This window comes from Erigeron canadensis, chromosome 5 (assembly GCF_010389155.1).
Source record: "Erigeron canadensis isolate Cc75 chromosome 5, C_canadensis_v1, whole genome shotgun sequence".
In the NCBI taxonomy this organism is placed as follows: Eukaryota; Viridiplantae; Streptophyta; class Magnoliopsida; order Asterales; family Asteraceae; genus Erigeron; species Erigeron canadensis.
The window spans coordinates 38,451,340-38,464,311 of record NC_057765.1 but is presented as its reverse complement, the minus strand read 5'-3'; the positions used below and the strand labels follow the sequence as shown (position 1 = coordinate 38,464,311).

General features: G+C 31.0%; 2 protein-coding genes across 2 annotated transcripts; one reads left to right on the top strand and one right to left on the bottom strand.

Annotated features, from left to right (window-relative positions):
- The first annotated feature begins 3,172 nt into the window (after positions 1 to 3,172).
- Positions 3,173 to 5,187, top strand: LOC122600889 (metal tolerance protein 1-like). The gene is made up of 2 exons (XM_043773667.1): positions 3,173 to 3,243; positions 3,898 to 5,187. The coding sequence occupies exon 2, from the start codon at positions 3,898 to 3,900 to the stop codon at positions 5,053 to 5,055; it is 1,158 nt and encodes a 385-aa protein (XP_043629602.1). The 5' UTR covers positions 3,173 to 3,243; the 3' UTR covers positions 5,056 to 5,187.
- Positions 5,188 to 5,870: 683 nt separating this feature from the next.
- On the bottom strand, positions 5,871 to 7,216 carry LOC122600746 (protein DMR6-LIKE OXYGENASE 2-like). Its single transcript, XM_043773503.1, has 2 exons — positions 6,401 to 7,216; positions 5,871 to 6,312 (listed from the first exon to the last, which is right to left on the bottom strand). The coding sequence occupies exons 1-2, from the start codon at positions 7,205 to 7,207 to the stop codon at positions 6,058 to 6,060; spliced, it is 1,062 nt and encodes a 353-aa protein (XP_043629438.1). The 5' UTR covers positions 7,208 to 7,216; the 3' UTR covers positions 5,871 to 6,057.
- Between the last annotated feature and the right edge of the window lie 5,756 nt (positions 7,217 to 12,972).

Sequence of the window (12,972 nt, the reverse complement as noted above, 5' to 3'; positions counted from 1 at the left end):
GTAAATTTGTATTAATGATTATTATAGATTTATCACTACCTTTAGGATAAAAGTTATACAAGTATGTATTTGGACTTTGTCAAATCTTAGCAAGTCGAACGATGTAGGATTCTAGTACGAGTATATGGATAGAGTCATAGAGATTTTTCTTCATGATGAAAACTTATGTATCTATAATAATTACATTATATTGTAACCACATGAAGGGAGAAATGAAATCCATATCAGACACAATTAAAATCTAGACAAGTCATGTTGGTCACAAACAACTTCGAATCATTTGCTTAATGTTGCTTTGATGTATAAAAATTGTATAATCTTTTCTTATACAAATGTCTGTTAAAAGAAAATAATGGTACACCACACCCGGACATCACTCTCACAAGTCACAACCCACAAGTCACAACCCACAAGTCATACTGGTCATATATTTTGACTTTCAACTTTTGCTCCATATAGGGAAGTCGAATTATTCACAAAGATTTTGTAACCCTTGGGTAATGTATACTTTTGATATTACAAATGGAGAGAACATATATACTTTTCTGAAACACCACTTTTACTTTATATGGCTAAGGTTGAGCGCAAGACTGGCGTGGACGTTCCAGAAGTTACGACCGGTCGATGTCTGAATTTTTTTGGAGGTTTGATTTCTTAAATTTTTTTAAAGTAATTAAATATATATGTGAATTATATACGTGATCAACTAAGCCTATTATAAATTCAAATAATCATCCAAATATTATACCATATGATTTAGTTTACATGTAAAAGCCCATTTATACACTTTGGTAAACAAAAAAAACAACTATATAGTGTATTGAGCTCCATACTATAAAAAAGCTATAAAACAGCACTCTAACATTACAATTAGTAATTTGCTTGCTCTAACATTACCTGTAGCTTATTTGGTCGTCCAAGCTAAGCGAAAAAGCGGTAAAAAGACACTGGGAATATATATTTCATATCGCAGCTGTTAAAAATTGTGACATTTAATTGTAATAGGTTAATGCATAAAAACCAAAAGAAAAATAAAATAGTACGTAATAACAAGGACACATAGATTAACGTAACGTGGTAATGTCTAATTGATGTGATCGATTTATTAATTAACTAGCAAAAACGACAACCAGGCAACCAGCTAATCAACATACGATCTGTACGTTACATGTATCCCATTGTGTTCGGCTAAGTTCGGATTGTTAAGGGGTTCAAATTAGTAATTAAGCCTAACTTTTGTTATTAGTAGACAAACCAATCTCCAAGGAACGACATCAAGAAAAAAGTTTTTTGACTTTTGAGAGCCACCAATTTTTATTGAATTTATAAAGTGTCATGCCCTTCAGACGTGTGCATATACAAGGAACATATTTTAAAACAAGGATTGATCTATGATGACGACAGCCTAATGAAAAATGAAGTACAAATGTTTCGAACAAACTATTATTCTGAGTTTTTTGTTGTTGTCATATCGTCAATTGGTTATAACTCCGTAAGTTCGTCCAAGTTATCAATATTTTGAAGTCTTTACTTATAATAATTCTTTTATTTTACAATTTGAATAAAGTTAGTAACTTACTAATTATTTTAGTAAAGACTAAAGAGCTGAAGATTATTTGTTGGGCTAACAAGTCTGGAAAGCATGTCAGCAAGAAACCCAAAGGAAGGCAATAACTTTAAGCCCATGTAGTCCATCAAAGTTTCTTGAACGTTTATACTAAAAATTTAAAACCGAAGCCCGAAAGGAACTCTCTTACAAAATCCTTTATTAATTAAATAGAAAATAATTAATCAACCTAACTCATATACCTAAAAATCAACCTAAAACCTTAAGAATTTGACATGTGGATTCCACTAATTCTCTTTCTTAATCTTGCCCCCTGAGTTTTCCACATGTCATCATCTTACTATTAGACATATCTTTAGGCACACCAATTAAGTTGTTTTATCATTATCCTAATTAAATACTTTAGCATTTTCATACAAAGGTGGTGTCTCGCATTAAGTTCGCCGAGGTATCTCGGGGGTGCGAGTGCGACTGCGAAATTAACCTGTCAAAATAAATAAATAAATAAATACTTTAGCACTTTTAATGATAAAGTTTAATTCATTTATTAATTTTCCTTTTGTATACTTTTACGTCATTAAAGTTTGCATTTTAATATTTTCCCAAATATAATTTTTTTTAAACATATCAATTTTGTTTTTCTCCAAACATAACTTACACAACTTCATAAATGTAATACTTGTGTATATATAAAGTAAGTTATTATTCAAATAAAATGATTACTAAAACATAACACAATTGATTTATTCTAGCTGAAAATCAGTATCATAAAACTCGTCTTGCATATATACTTGTTTGTGAATCAATAAATATAGTTGTAATTTATGAATCAACAAATAAGCATTTTTGTTAAATGATTGATTAACCCATTTTAATCATACGGATTTTTATTCTTCTTTTGTAATGTGCATTTCGATGACAACTATAACGAGGTAAACGTGAGTGTTTTTTATGATATTTCGGTTACCATAGAGCAAGGTGTGTAACTCCTAAGAATAGAATTCATACTTTGTAAGTAAAAGTTGTAAAACTCCATCCTTAATAATAAAGGTTAAATCAACTAGCTAAAAGTCATCCCCAGTTTTATTTCAGATCACGAATTTGACTATTTAAAAGTCACAAGTCGAGCTTAAAAGTTTTTTTATCTGAATTACTAATAACGGCTCTTATTTTACATTTGTAATTTCGAGTATTGGCCTTCACTATGGAATGCGTTTTTAAAAAAAATATACTTTTACTTTCATTGGGAAAAAAAATGACCCTGATCATGTTTAATGTTTTGGAAAATGATAAATCCTCCTAACTAAATAGCTTAAAAATCCCTTTAACACTTTAAGAAGGTGACATGTGATATCAACTAATTCTTTTTTTTTTAATATTTCCCCTAGATTTTTTCACATATCATCATCCAATAGTTAAAATGACTTTTAAGCTATTTAGTTAGAAAGATTAATCATCCTTAATGTTTTTAATATTATTAATGACGAAAATCATATCTTTTTCATTTATTCCGGTCTATAATGAGGTAATCACATTCCTATTATGATTGCCCACATCATATTTTACCATATACATTTCACAACAATTAATTCGTGTCCTATTTCCCATTAATCAATTGAACAAACAAAGATAAATCCTCCACAATCATATTCCATCCAAAAATCCGTAACTTTCAGGTAAAACCTTTAATCCCCACCTTTTTGTTCCGCATTTGAAATTCTTATATTGCATGCCTATATATTATCATTACATATTTGTATATATATATATATATTATAGTCAATGATCATATGTAACAACAACACTTTTCATATTGTCATGTTATGGTTATCCTACACACATATCACATTCACATTTCACATGGTTTGTGTTTTTTCCTCATAAAGAAAATCATGAAACTTGTGTACATCCATGTAAAGTGTTGACGTAGTGAAATAAGTTGAGTATGTCGTAGGATGACGTGACAATTTATATGGTTGCTGAGTAAGTAAAAAATAAAATGGTTGCCTAATAATCTGACAAATTAAGTGGGTATAATTTTATGTAGTTAATTGCCCTTCAAATAATCTGACATGGTTGTTTTTTAATTGCACACTTATGGTGTTTGATAAAATTCCTAAGTGAAAAATTAGTATCTGGATAGGAAGTAATGCTCGAAATTATTGTTCTTGAGTTGAACTGTATATTCTATATATTTATTCTGTATATCTATAATTCAAGACCAGTATTAGTATTAGTGGTATGCCTGAAAACATTGTTACTTGTTACTTAATTTACCATAATGTCACTTATTTACTATATATAGACTGCATTTTTATTATAATTTGCAGATGGATCATAAACATGATCATCGGTCGATTGAAATATCATCAGATACACAATCCACACAGAAAAACTATGTTACAAGTAAAGTGTGTGCAGGAGCAGCATGCGGATTCTCTGATGCGAAAACAAGCTCTAAAGATGCCCAAGAAAGATCAGCTTCAGTAAGGAAGCTATTAGGCAGTGTTGTAATATGTTTCATTTTCATGGCAATAGAAATAGTTGGTGGTATTAAAGCAAACAGTCTTGCTATTTTAACAGATGCGGCTCATTTGTTATCTGATGTTGCTGCTTTTGCTATCTCGTTATTTTCGGTTTGGGCTTCTGGTTGGGAAGCCACTCCTCGTCAATCTTATGGGTTTTTTAGGATTGAGATTCTTGGGACATTGGTGTCGATTCAGTTGATATGGTTACTTACTGGGATTCTTGTTTATGAAGCTATAGATAGATTACTTCATGGTAAAGTTGAAGTTGAAGGGGGGCTTATGTTTGGTATTTCCACCGTCGGATTGGTTGTTAACATTTTTATGATTTTCATACTTGGCCATGACCATGGACACGGTCATGGACATCACGATCATGTTCATCATGGGCATGATCAGCATAATGATCATGAGGATACACATGTCCATGGGCTTAGTGTCACTCATCATCATGATGGACATGAAGATCATACACAGCCTTTGTTGAAATCATACCAGACGTCGTGCGAAAGTAAAAACAAGAGGGGTAATATAAACGTTCAGGGGGCTTATCTTCACGTGCTCGGGGATATGATTCAAAGTATTGGGGTAATGATTGGTGCTGCAATTATATGGTATAATCCCAAATGGACTATAGTTGATCCGATATGCACACTTTTGTTTTCCATCATAGTGTTGTACACCACGATCAATATGTTACGGGACATTTTAGAGGTTTTGATGGAGAGCACACCAAGAGAGATAGATGCGACTCGTTTGGAGCATGGGCTTTGTGAGATTGAAGAAGTTATTGCCATTCATGAGTTGCATATTTGGGCGATTACTGTTGGCAAAGTTTTGTTAGCTTGCCATGTCAAGATCAGGCGTCAAGCGGATGCTGATATGGTTCTTGATAAAGTTGTTGATTATATTAGGAGGGAGTACAACATTAGTCATGTTACAATTCAAATTGAGAGAGAATAAAAATCAGGTATTTGTAACTTTGAGCTCTTAGTTCTTTAGTGTTTATGTTTTTTTTTTTAGCATGAGTATTTGCCTTTCACAAATTATATGATGCATCATTAGAGTATTTGCAATTCAATATATGATGCATCTTATGTGGCTACTTGTTCTTCTATTAATCAGCTTTTTGTTTGCTTTTTCAATTTTCTGCTTAAAATGTTTCTATAGTATATGTGTTGACTCAACTAAAAAGGTTGTGGGTTTGATGCCCATGGAAAATATTTTTGTAAATTTATGTAGATTTAGTGTAAATGTGTGGTCAATGTGTTTCTACATGAATTTTGGTGTTTGCCTATAAAGTATAAAGTTTCTACAAGAATATAAAGTTTCCACCTTTCCTTAGGAATCTGTTTGATTATGGTGAAAGTCATATGTCAATGTGTAAACTGTAAAGTAGAACATTGCTTGTCCTATCACATGATCATTTTACATATACTTATTTTGTTTATAAAGTGCCTTTTTGGTGACTTTTCTATTTTAAGGACATTGGAATTTGAATATCTGCCTTTCACCAATTTATTCTTGATGCATCATAAGAATGCCACTGATGGTGGGAATAAATTGCTTATAAAACTCTAAATTTATATCTATAGTTGACAAATGAAAGATTCCTTATAAAACACAAACTCTGCAGATTTCAATATAGAAGAGTAATGCTAACAACTCAGAAGAGTTGTATGTGTGACCATATAAAACTCTACTCTTGAAACTGTATGGTGATACAATCTTATACAATTCAAACTTGAGAACCTAATATAAATTATTTCCTTATAATATAGTGACATGGTGCTCTTAGTTTATTTATGAAAAGGATTTAGCCTGCAAGAGTATTAAAAGACCAAAACAGAAACCACAACTGGAGAGTTCTAACCAAACAAGCAAACTTGAAAAGTCTCAATTTGAAACATAAAAAATAACAAAAAACTATTCAAAGGTAACACTTATTCAAAGCAGTTAGGCAGATCAGGTTGATGAAGAGGTCATGAACATATCCAAGCAGTTCTCAGTTGCAAGCCCTCTATTCCAAAACTTAGCATAGTATTCCCCATATGTAAAGTTTCTGTAAACACATGGCTCGTCGTCGGTTACTAGTTCTGGTGCAGGGCCTATGACTGCATCAGGCGATGGACAGTAAAATGTCGGTATTGATATCCGTTCTTTGTCACAATTCACCACTGCTCGGTGCAAGACGCTTTTGTATTTATCATTGCTCAATACCTGCAAGTTACAAAATAATACAATATGAGCAAAACATAAACAAAATCATGTGAGAATTATATATAATATTGTATAGTTGTATATATACCTGTATTTGATCACCAATATTGATAATGAAAGTGTTGGGAACCGGATTAACTGCAACCCAATGACCATCTTTCAAGACCTGCAGACCAGGCACCTGATCTTGAAGCAGGATGGTGATGAGGTTAAGATCAGTGTGTCCGGGCAACCCGTAAGTCAAATCGGGTTGTGGGCATGGTGGGTAGTAATTCAAAGCCATATGCTGCGCATGCCTCCCCAACTGTCTGCTTATATAGTCTTTATCAAGCCCCAAGCTTTCCGAAATAGCCTCAACCAGTTGTAGTGCTAGCCCTCTTGCGCTCCTGCAATACTCCGCCACATGATCACGGAAGGCCTCTGGGTTGGTGGGCCATTCATGGATGTAATCTTGAAGCGGGTAGCAATGGAGTCTCAAGAAATCTCTCCAGTTAGCAACCTTTTCGGTACGTATGTTAAAACTAGTTGATAGCCTTGTGGTTTTTGTGGGGTCGTCCGAATAAGACTTGAGTCTTTCTTCTTCTGGCAACGTGAAGAATTCTCTAGCGATATTCATCATGTTGGTTATCGTGGATTCGGGTACTCCATGGTTCTTGACTTGAAAGAAGCCAAAATCGCGACATGCTAGACCAATTTGTTGGACCACATGAGCGCGGTTTGGACCATGTAAATGGTGGAGATCGATGAGAGGGATTGAATGATCATCATGGAAAACGTCTTGGAGATTAGGACGTTGAGAGAGAGGGCGAATGTAGTTTGATGGGACTTGATCGATTTTATCGGATGAAACAAGGTCACTAAGTAGTAATCTCTTAGAGGTCATGGTTGCAGCCATTGTTTGAGAGATGTGACATTCGAATGAAAATGTCCAAAGCTATATATAACCATTGAGGTATAGAATTTAAGTTCTTGTTGTCGTGATGGTGAGGCAAATGACCACTCCATATGCGACGTAATCTAAGTGACATAAGCTTGATTACGTGTTTAGTCTTGAAGACTCTTAGGTAAGCACATATCATTTCAATATTGGTACACAAAAATATTCCATAAACTTGTTAATAAAAATAACAAATGCGCCAATTCAATTCAATAGATCTGGTATTGATATAAAGGCATGAGTTTTTCTTTTATCAGTTAGATCTGGTATTGATATAAAGGCATGAGTTTTTCTTTATCAGTTAGATGCCAGTTATAAAAGTTTTTTAAACATAAATATATATCTAGAAGTTATGGTAAAGAATGAATGTAAGTCATGTCTAGTATTTAAATCTTAAAATTAATTCTAATGTTATCAAATTATGTATATCATTACTCAACTGTAAATAATCCCGCAAATTAAATTTGTTGACTGTACGTCTAGGAGATATTATGATAGTGTTTGTCGTCACAGAGGCGGTACCAGGAAAAAATTTCAAAGGGGGCAAGCTTAGAAAATTTATGAAAAATAAATCTAAAGGGGGCAAAATGTTAAAAACCTATAAAAAAAATTTTAAAAATTTATAAAAAATTTAAAAATACATGACAAAATTTAAATTTGGAGGGGGCATTGGACCCCCTTGCCCCCCTTTAGTACCGCCCATGCTTGTCGATCTTAGCTGTAAGTAGAGTGTATATTTTAGATTGTGTTTTAAATAAATTAATAATCTGATAATCAAAAATGTTTAATGTAAAACTAATTATATATCTTTCTTAAAGAGAGAGCAGCACTTTTAAATCAAAATCATATAATAATAATTAATATGCTTTTCTAAAATACAAATTTGAAACATATTTTAAAAATACAAAAAAACATCTATTAAATCTTTTTTATTTATACGAGATGGGTACCCGTGCAATGCAGCGGTGGTGGCGACAACGGGTTGTGTTAGTGGCGGTGGTGGTAACAATGTGGTTATTAATCTAAAAGTAATTGACGTAAATAGTAGTATAGTTATTTTATGTTTAAGAGATGTCTATTTTTTGTAAATAACTTTATTAAAAATATTATAGAGATAAGTGAGAATACTTAAATTAATTAATAAAGGATATAGATAATTAATTAATAAAATAAATAGATAGTTTGGATAAATATGAGTGTAAAATATTTTAGAGATTTATTGGGTAGATTTAGTGTATGAGTTATGATTGTGTTAAAAATTAAGGGTATTTTGAGTATTTTAAAAGTAGAGAGTTGAAAAGAGGAGATGGTAGTTTGTTTATTAATATAGTATAGATATAGATATATAAGAAAATCCTAGCCTATTTAACTCTACATTCCTATAAACACCTTCTCATCCGAAGGCTCATTAGTAATAAATCTGGTCGGTTTCTTGATCAAACCAGAAACTGATCGTTCCAGCAATCATCCTTCGTCAAGGATGATGCTACAAAGATATAATATAGATTGCAAGAATTAAACAGTTACTACTATACATAAACCATATGTCAATATCTTAACCACTAAAATAAAGGCGATTGGCAAAACCACAATTATGTAAATCCAGATAGTTGCACGAGAGCCATAAATTACTAAGTTCCTAACATGATATGCACAACTTGAAAGAGGTGTGTGTCTGATCATAGAGATCATAGAGACACGTAGATGTGATTTGTGTCAGGCATAAGCAATGTTTTAAATACCGGTAAATACCGGCCGGTGTTACCGGTATTACCGGTATCGGAGACCATGTCGGTATTTTAAGTCCGGCATTTTTCCGGTATTTTCACTATTCAATACCGGCCGGTATTTCTAGTATTCACGGTATTTTCCGGTATTACCATACCGGTATTTCCGGTATTTTCAAAAAAAAAATGATTTTTTTAAAAAATTATTTTTATGATATTTTAATGTTATTTTTTGTTATTTGTGAACTTTAAAACCTATATTTTGTTATGAAATACATATTTGGTATTATTTTTGAGTAAATTATAATTGCATTTTGACTATTTTTATTAAATTGTAACAAGTTTTGTAAGATTTTTACACAAAAAAATATAATAAATTAAAAATAGTCGTACCGGCCGGTATTTCTGGTATTACCAATAATACCGATAATACCGGAAAATTTTCCCACGCCGGTATAATTAAAATACCGGTTTTTAAAACATTGGGCATAAGTGAATAATATACTAAAATTGCAACGCGTGCCGAAGTTTTCTTCTTAAAAAGACTGCCGTGACAAAAATAAAAAGGCCCCAGACCAAAAATATTATGTTTAGGTAAAGCCTATATATGGTAATTGAACATATATATCATTTTAAATAAATTTCCTTAACAAATACTTGATTAGAAGAAAAAGGCATGCTATTCAAAAAACAATGTAGGTTAATATGTATGCTATTTGATGTATTATGATGTACCAAAGAGTCACAATGACTTAAAATAAAGTATTAAATGTTATATATAAAATATATAAAAAGAAAACATAAATAGCTTTATGCATCTTCATTTACTTTAAAAAAAACTATAAATTGGGAGTCAATCATCAGAACAAATTACACCAAGTAACATATGTACAAAATTTGTATATAACACGAGATTATGATTTTAGTGACAACTTTTAAATCATCATACACAAAAATACAATATTTTAGAATATCAATCTCCAAAATATAAAAATTTTCATATGTGAATATATTTTTGTGACAAGAGCTCATGATTGAAAATGCCTAAGAAAAAGAACAAACTATCAAGTTGTTAAGAATACAAGAAGAATTTGATAAATAAAAAGTTGGATAGATAAATATGTGTAACTAATATTGTATTTTAGTTTAAATAAATTATCTAAAGTTGAAAGACTAATATCTTCTTTCTTTAAAAGTTTGATCAAAGATGGTGTAAACAATTTGATCTAAAGGTTAAGATTAAAGATGAAAATTTAATGAAGGGTTAAGATTACTTTATTTTGATGTTTAAAGGATCTCTTTTAATATATATTAAAGATATTGATGCGCTAATTCAATTGATATATAAAGAGAGGTTGAGTATTATAAAACAAATATTAAAATAAAACAAATAAGACAAGATCCTGACCCTTAGATCATGGTTATATTGATGCACGAAAATTCATGAAGCATTTGATGTACAGTGATTTTCATGATGTACGGTGATTTTCAGTGAAGAGAAACATATTGTTTTATTTATTTTACTTTAATATATATTTTATTTTACCTAAAACCTATATAAAGATATTTACAAATCTGACATTAATATAAAAGCCATGTGTTTTTTCCTTAAAAGTTAGAATTAAGCTAGAAACTTCTAAAAATTTGCTACCAAATATTGATATACCGGAAGTTAAATTATGATAAAGAATGGAATTGAAGTTATATGTCATATATTAAAATCTTGAAATTAATTCTAATGTTGTCAAATCGTACATATCATCACTCAACTGTAAATAATTAATTCCGATAAACATGTCAACTGTCTAGTAGATTTTATGATAGTTGTTGGGGATCTTAGCTGTAAGTAGAGTGTGTGGAATTGTGTTTAAGATATATTTTAATTAATAGTTTTTGATAAAAATGTTTGATGTAATAATTGTCTCTTTTTAAAGAGAAAACACAATTAAATCAAAACTATAGAGCATAAGATATAATGTGCTTTTCTAAAATATAATTTTGAAAATAGAAAACCTTTTTTGAAGATACAAAAAAACACGCTTTAAATTTTTTTTATTTCCACACCTAACTAAAACAATGTAATTAGATACCCATTTTTATAGATGTTTAAAAAAATATGCCATTGGCATAACAACAATTATGTAATTCCACATAGTTACACGGTAGCCATAAAAAGTTCCAAACATGATATGCATAACAGGGATGTGTGTGTGAGATCATAGAGACACGTAGATGTGTGTCATGCATAAGTGAGTAATCTATTAAAATTGCAATGCGTACCCAAGTTTTCTTCTTACAAAAGACACGTACAACTCAATGTAATGCAAGTAGTTCTACAAATTTCTTCTCCAAAAGGTACCTTTTTAATGACAAATGTAGTAGAACATGAAACGTTTACATCATATACCACATGTGACTTGTATAATGTACTGTAAAAACTATAAATACGACAAATTAAAAAAAAAAAATAGGGTTCAGTCACTAGATGAACAATATATTTTCTCTCATTTAGATGGTTGCACATTAAACTGGATTATCGGTATGTATCACCCATAAACTTTTTAATTTTTTACATTGTTGACTAACGGTGACTTAATGACCTGTTATAACTGATTAAATATTATTTTCTATTTTCTTTCTTCCAAAAATTCATATTAGCGGCTTGCTCCATAGCTATTTCTTTTTTCACTTTCATTCATTAATATTTTGTTTCTTCTTTCCTCCTTCTCAACGGGTCTAATAATTGTTTCAACTTAATAGATGAATTTTTAGAAGGAAAAGAAAAATAATAATATTTAACCTGTTATAACAGGTCATCAAGTCATCAATTGGACAATCATGTAAAAAATTGAAAAGTTTACGAGTGATATATATCGATAATCCAGTTCAATAGACAACCATGTAAATAAAAGATAGTAGTTCATCCAGTGACTTAACCTAAAAAATTATGATAGTTTCACGTTTCAACATTCCTATGTAAATAGTGCATATGAATAATTTCTGGATCTCCTTAGAAAACGTTACATACATCAATAAAGACTTCAACAGATATCACGTTTAATATTCAAACTTTTATATAAAATATGAGGAAAAAAAGTCTATGCTTACAAAAAGGTATAATTTGTTAATTTATTCACAAAAAATATAAAATACAGAACTTGAAGAGGTCGGCATGTTGCGCGGCCGAAATCAATCAATCTTACCAAAAGCCATTACGCGTTCCTCAGTCGTCACTCACATTATGTCTCCATTATACCAAGTATAGCTACGCAGCACGGTTTGGTAAACACTTTGCCCTTTAAAGACAAAAAGTCATGGATTCGATCTTCATCTCATGTAAAGGTTGAATGGATTTTTACGAAAGTAGCCCGCTGCTTAAGTAGAGGTAAGGTTTGCTTACATCTTAATCTCATTTAGACACCGTTGAGGTATTGAGGTTCAAAAGACATGAAAAACGACACTGAACAGTTTCTTTCTTTCCTTATACTAACTATAGCTATCAAGGATGATGAAAATGGAACGGATCTGCATTGGATGTTATTATCTTCATACCGTACCCATATTCAATAAAAATTTTATTATCGATATTCATATCCATATCTGTTTAAAAAAAATTTCATTCATTCATATCCATATCCAATGAAATGATCAAATGGATATTCACTGAATGTCTGTAAAACATTTTCTCAACAAAACAACTTAAAATGTGTCTATATCGTTATCATCAATAAATATGTTGTTTCTATTTTCTAAAAACATATATTCGACAGATAGGAATAACGGTGGCGTTGGTAAGGAAGAACGGTGGTGACTATAGGGATTAACGGGTGTAGTGGATGTGGTAATCTTAACTAATCAGTGATCACCGATTTTGGTATACATGTATATGTCAGTATAATTAACTTTTTATATGATAGCAAGTGCATGAAAGGAGTAGTTTGGAAATTTATTTTTTAGCAACTAGCTAGTAGTATAACATGAATGAAAAGGATACTA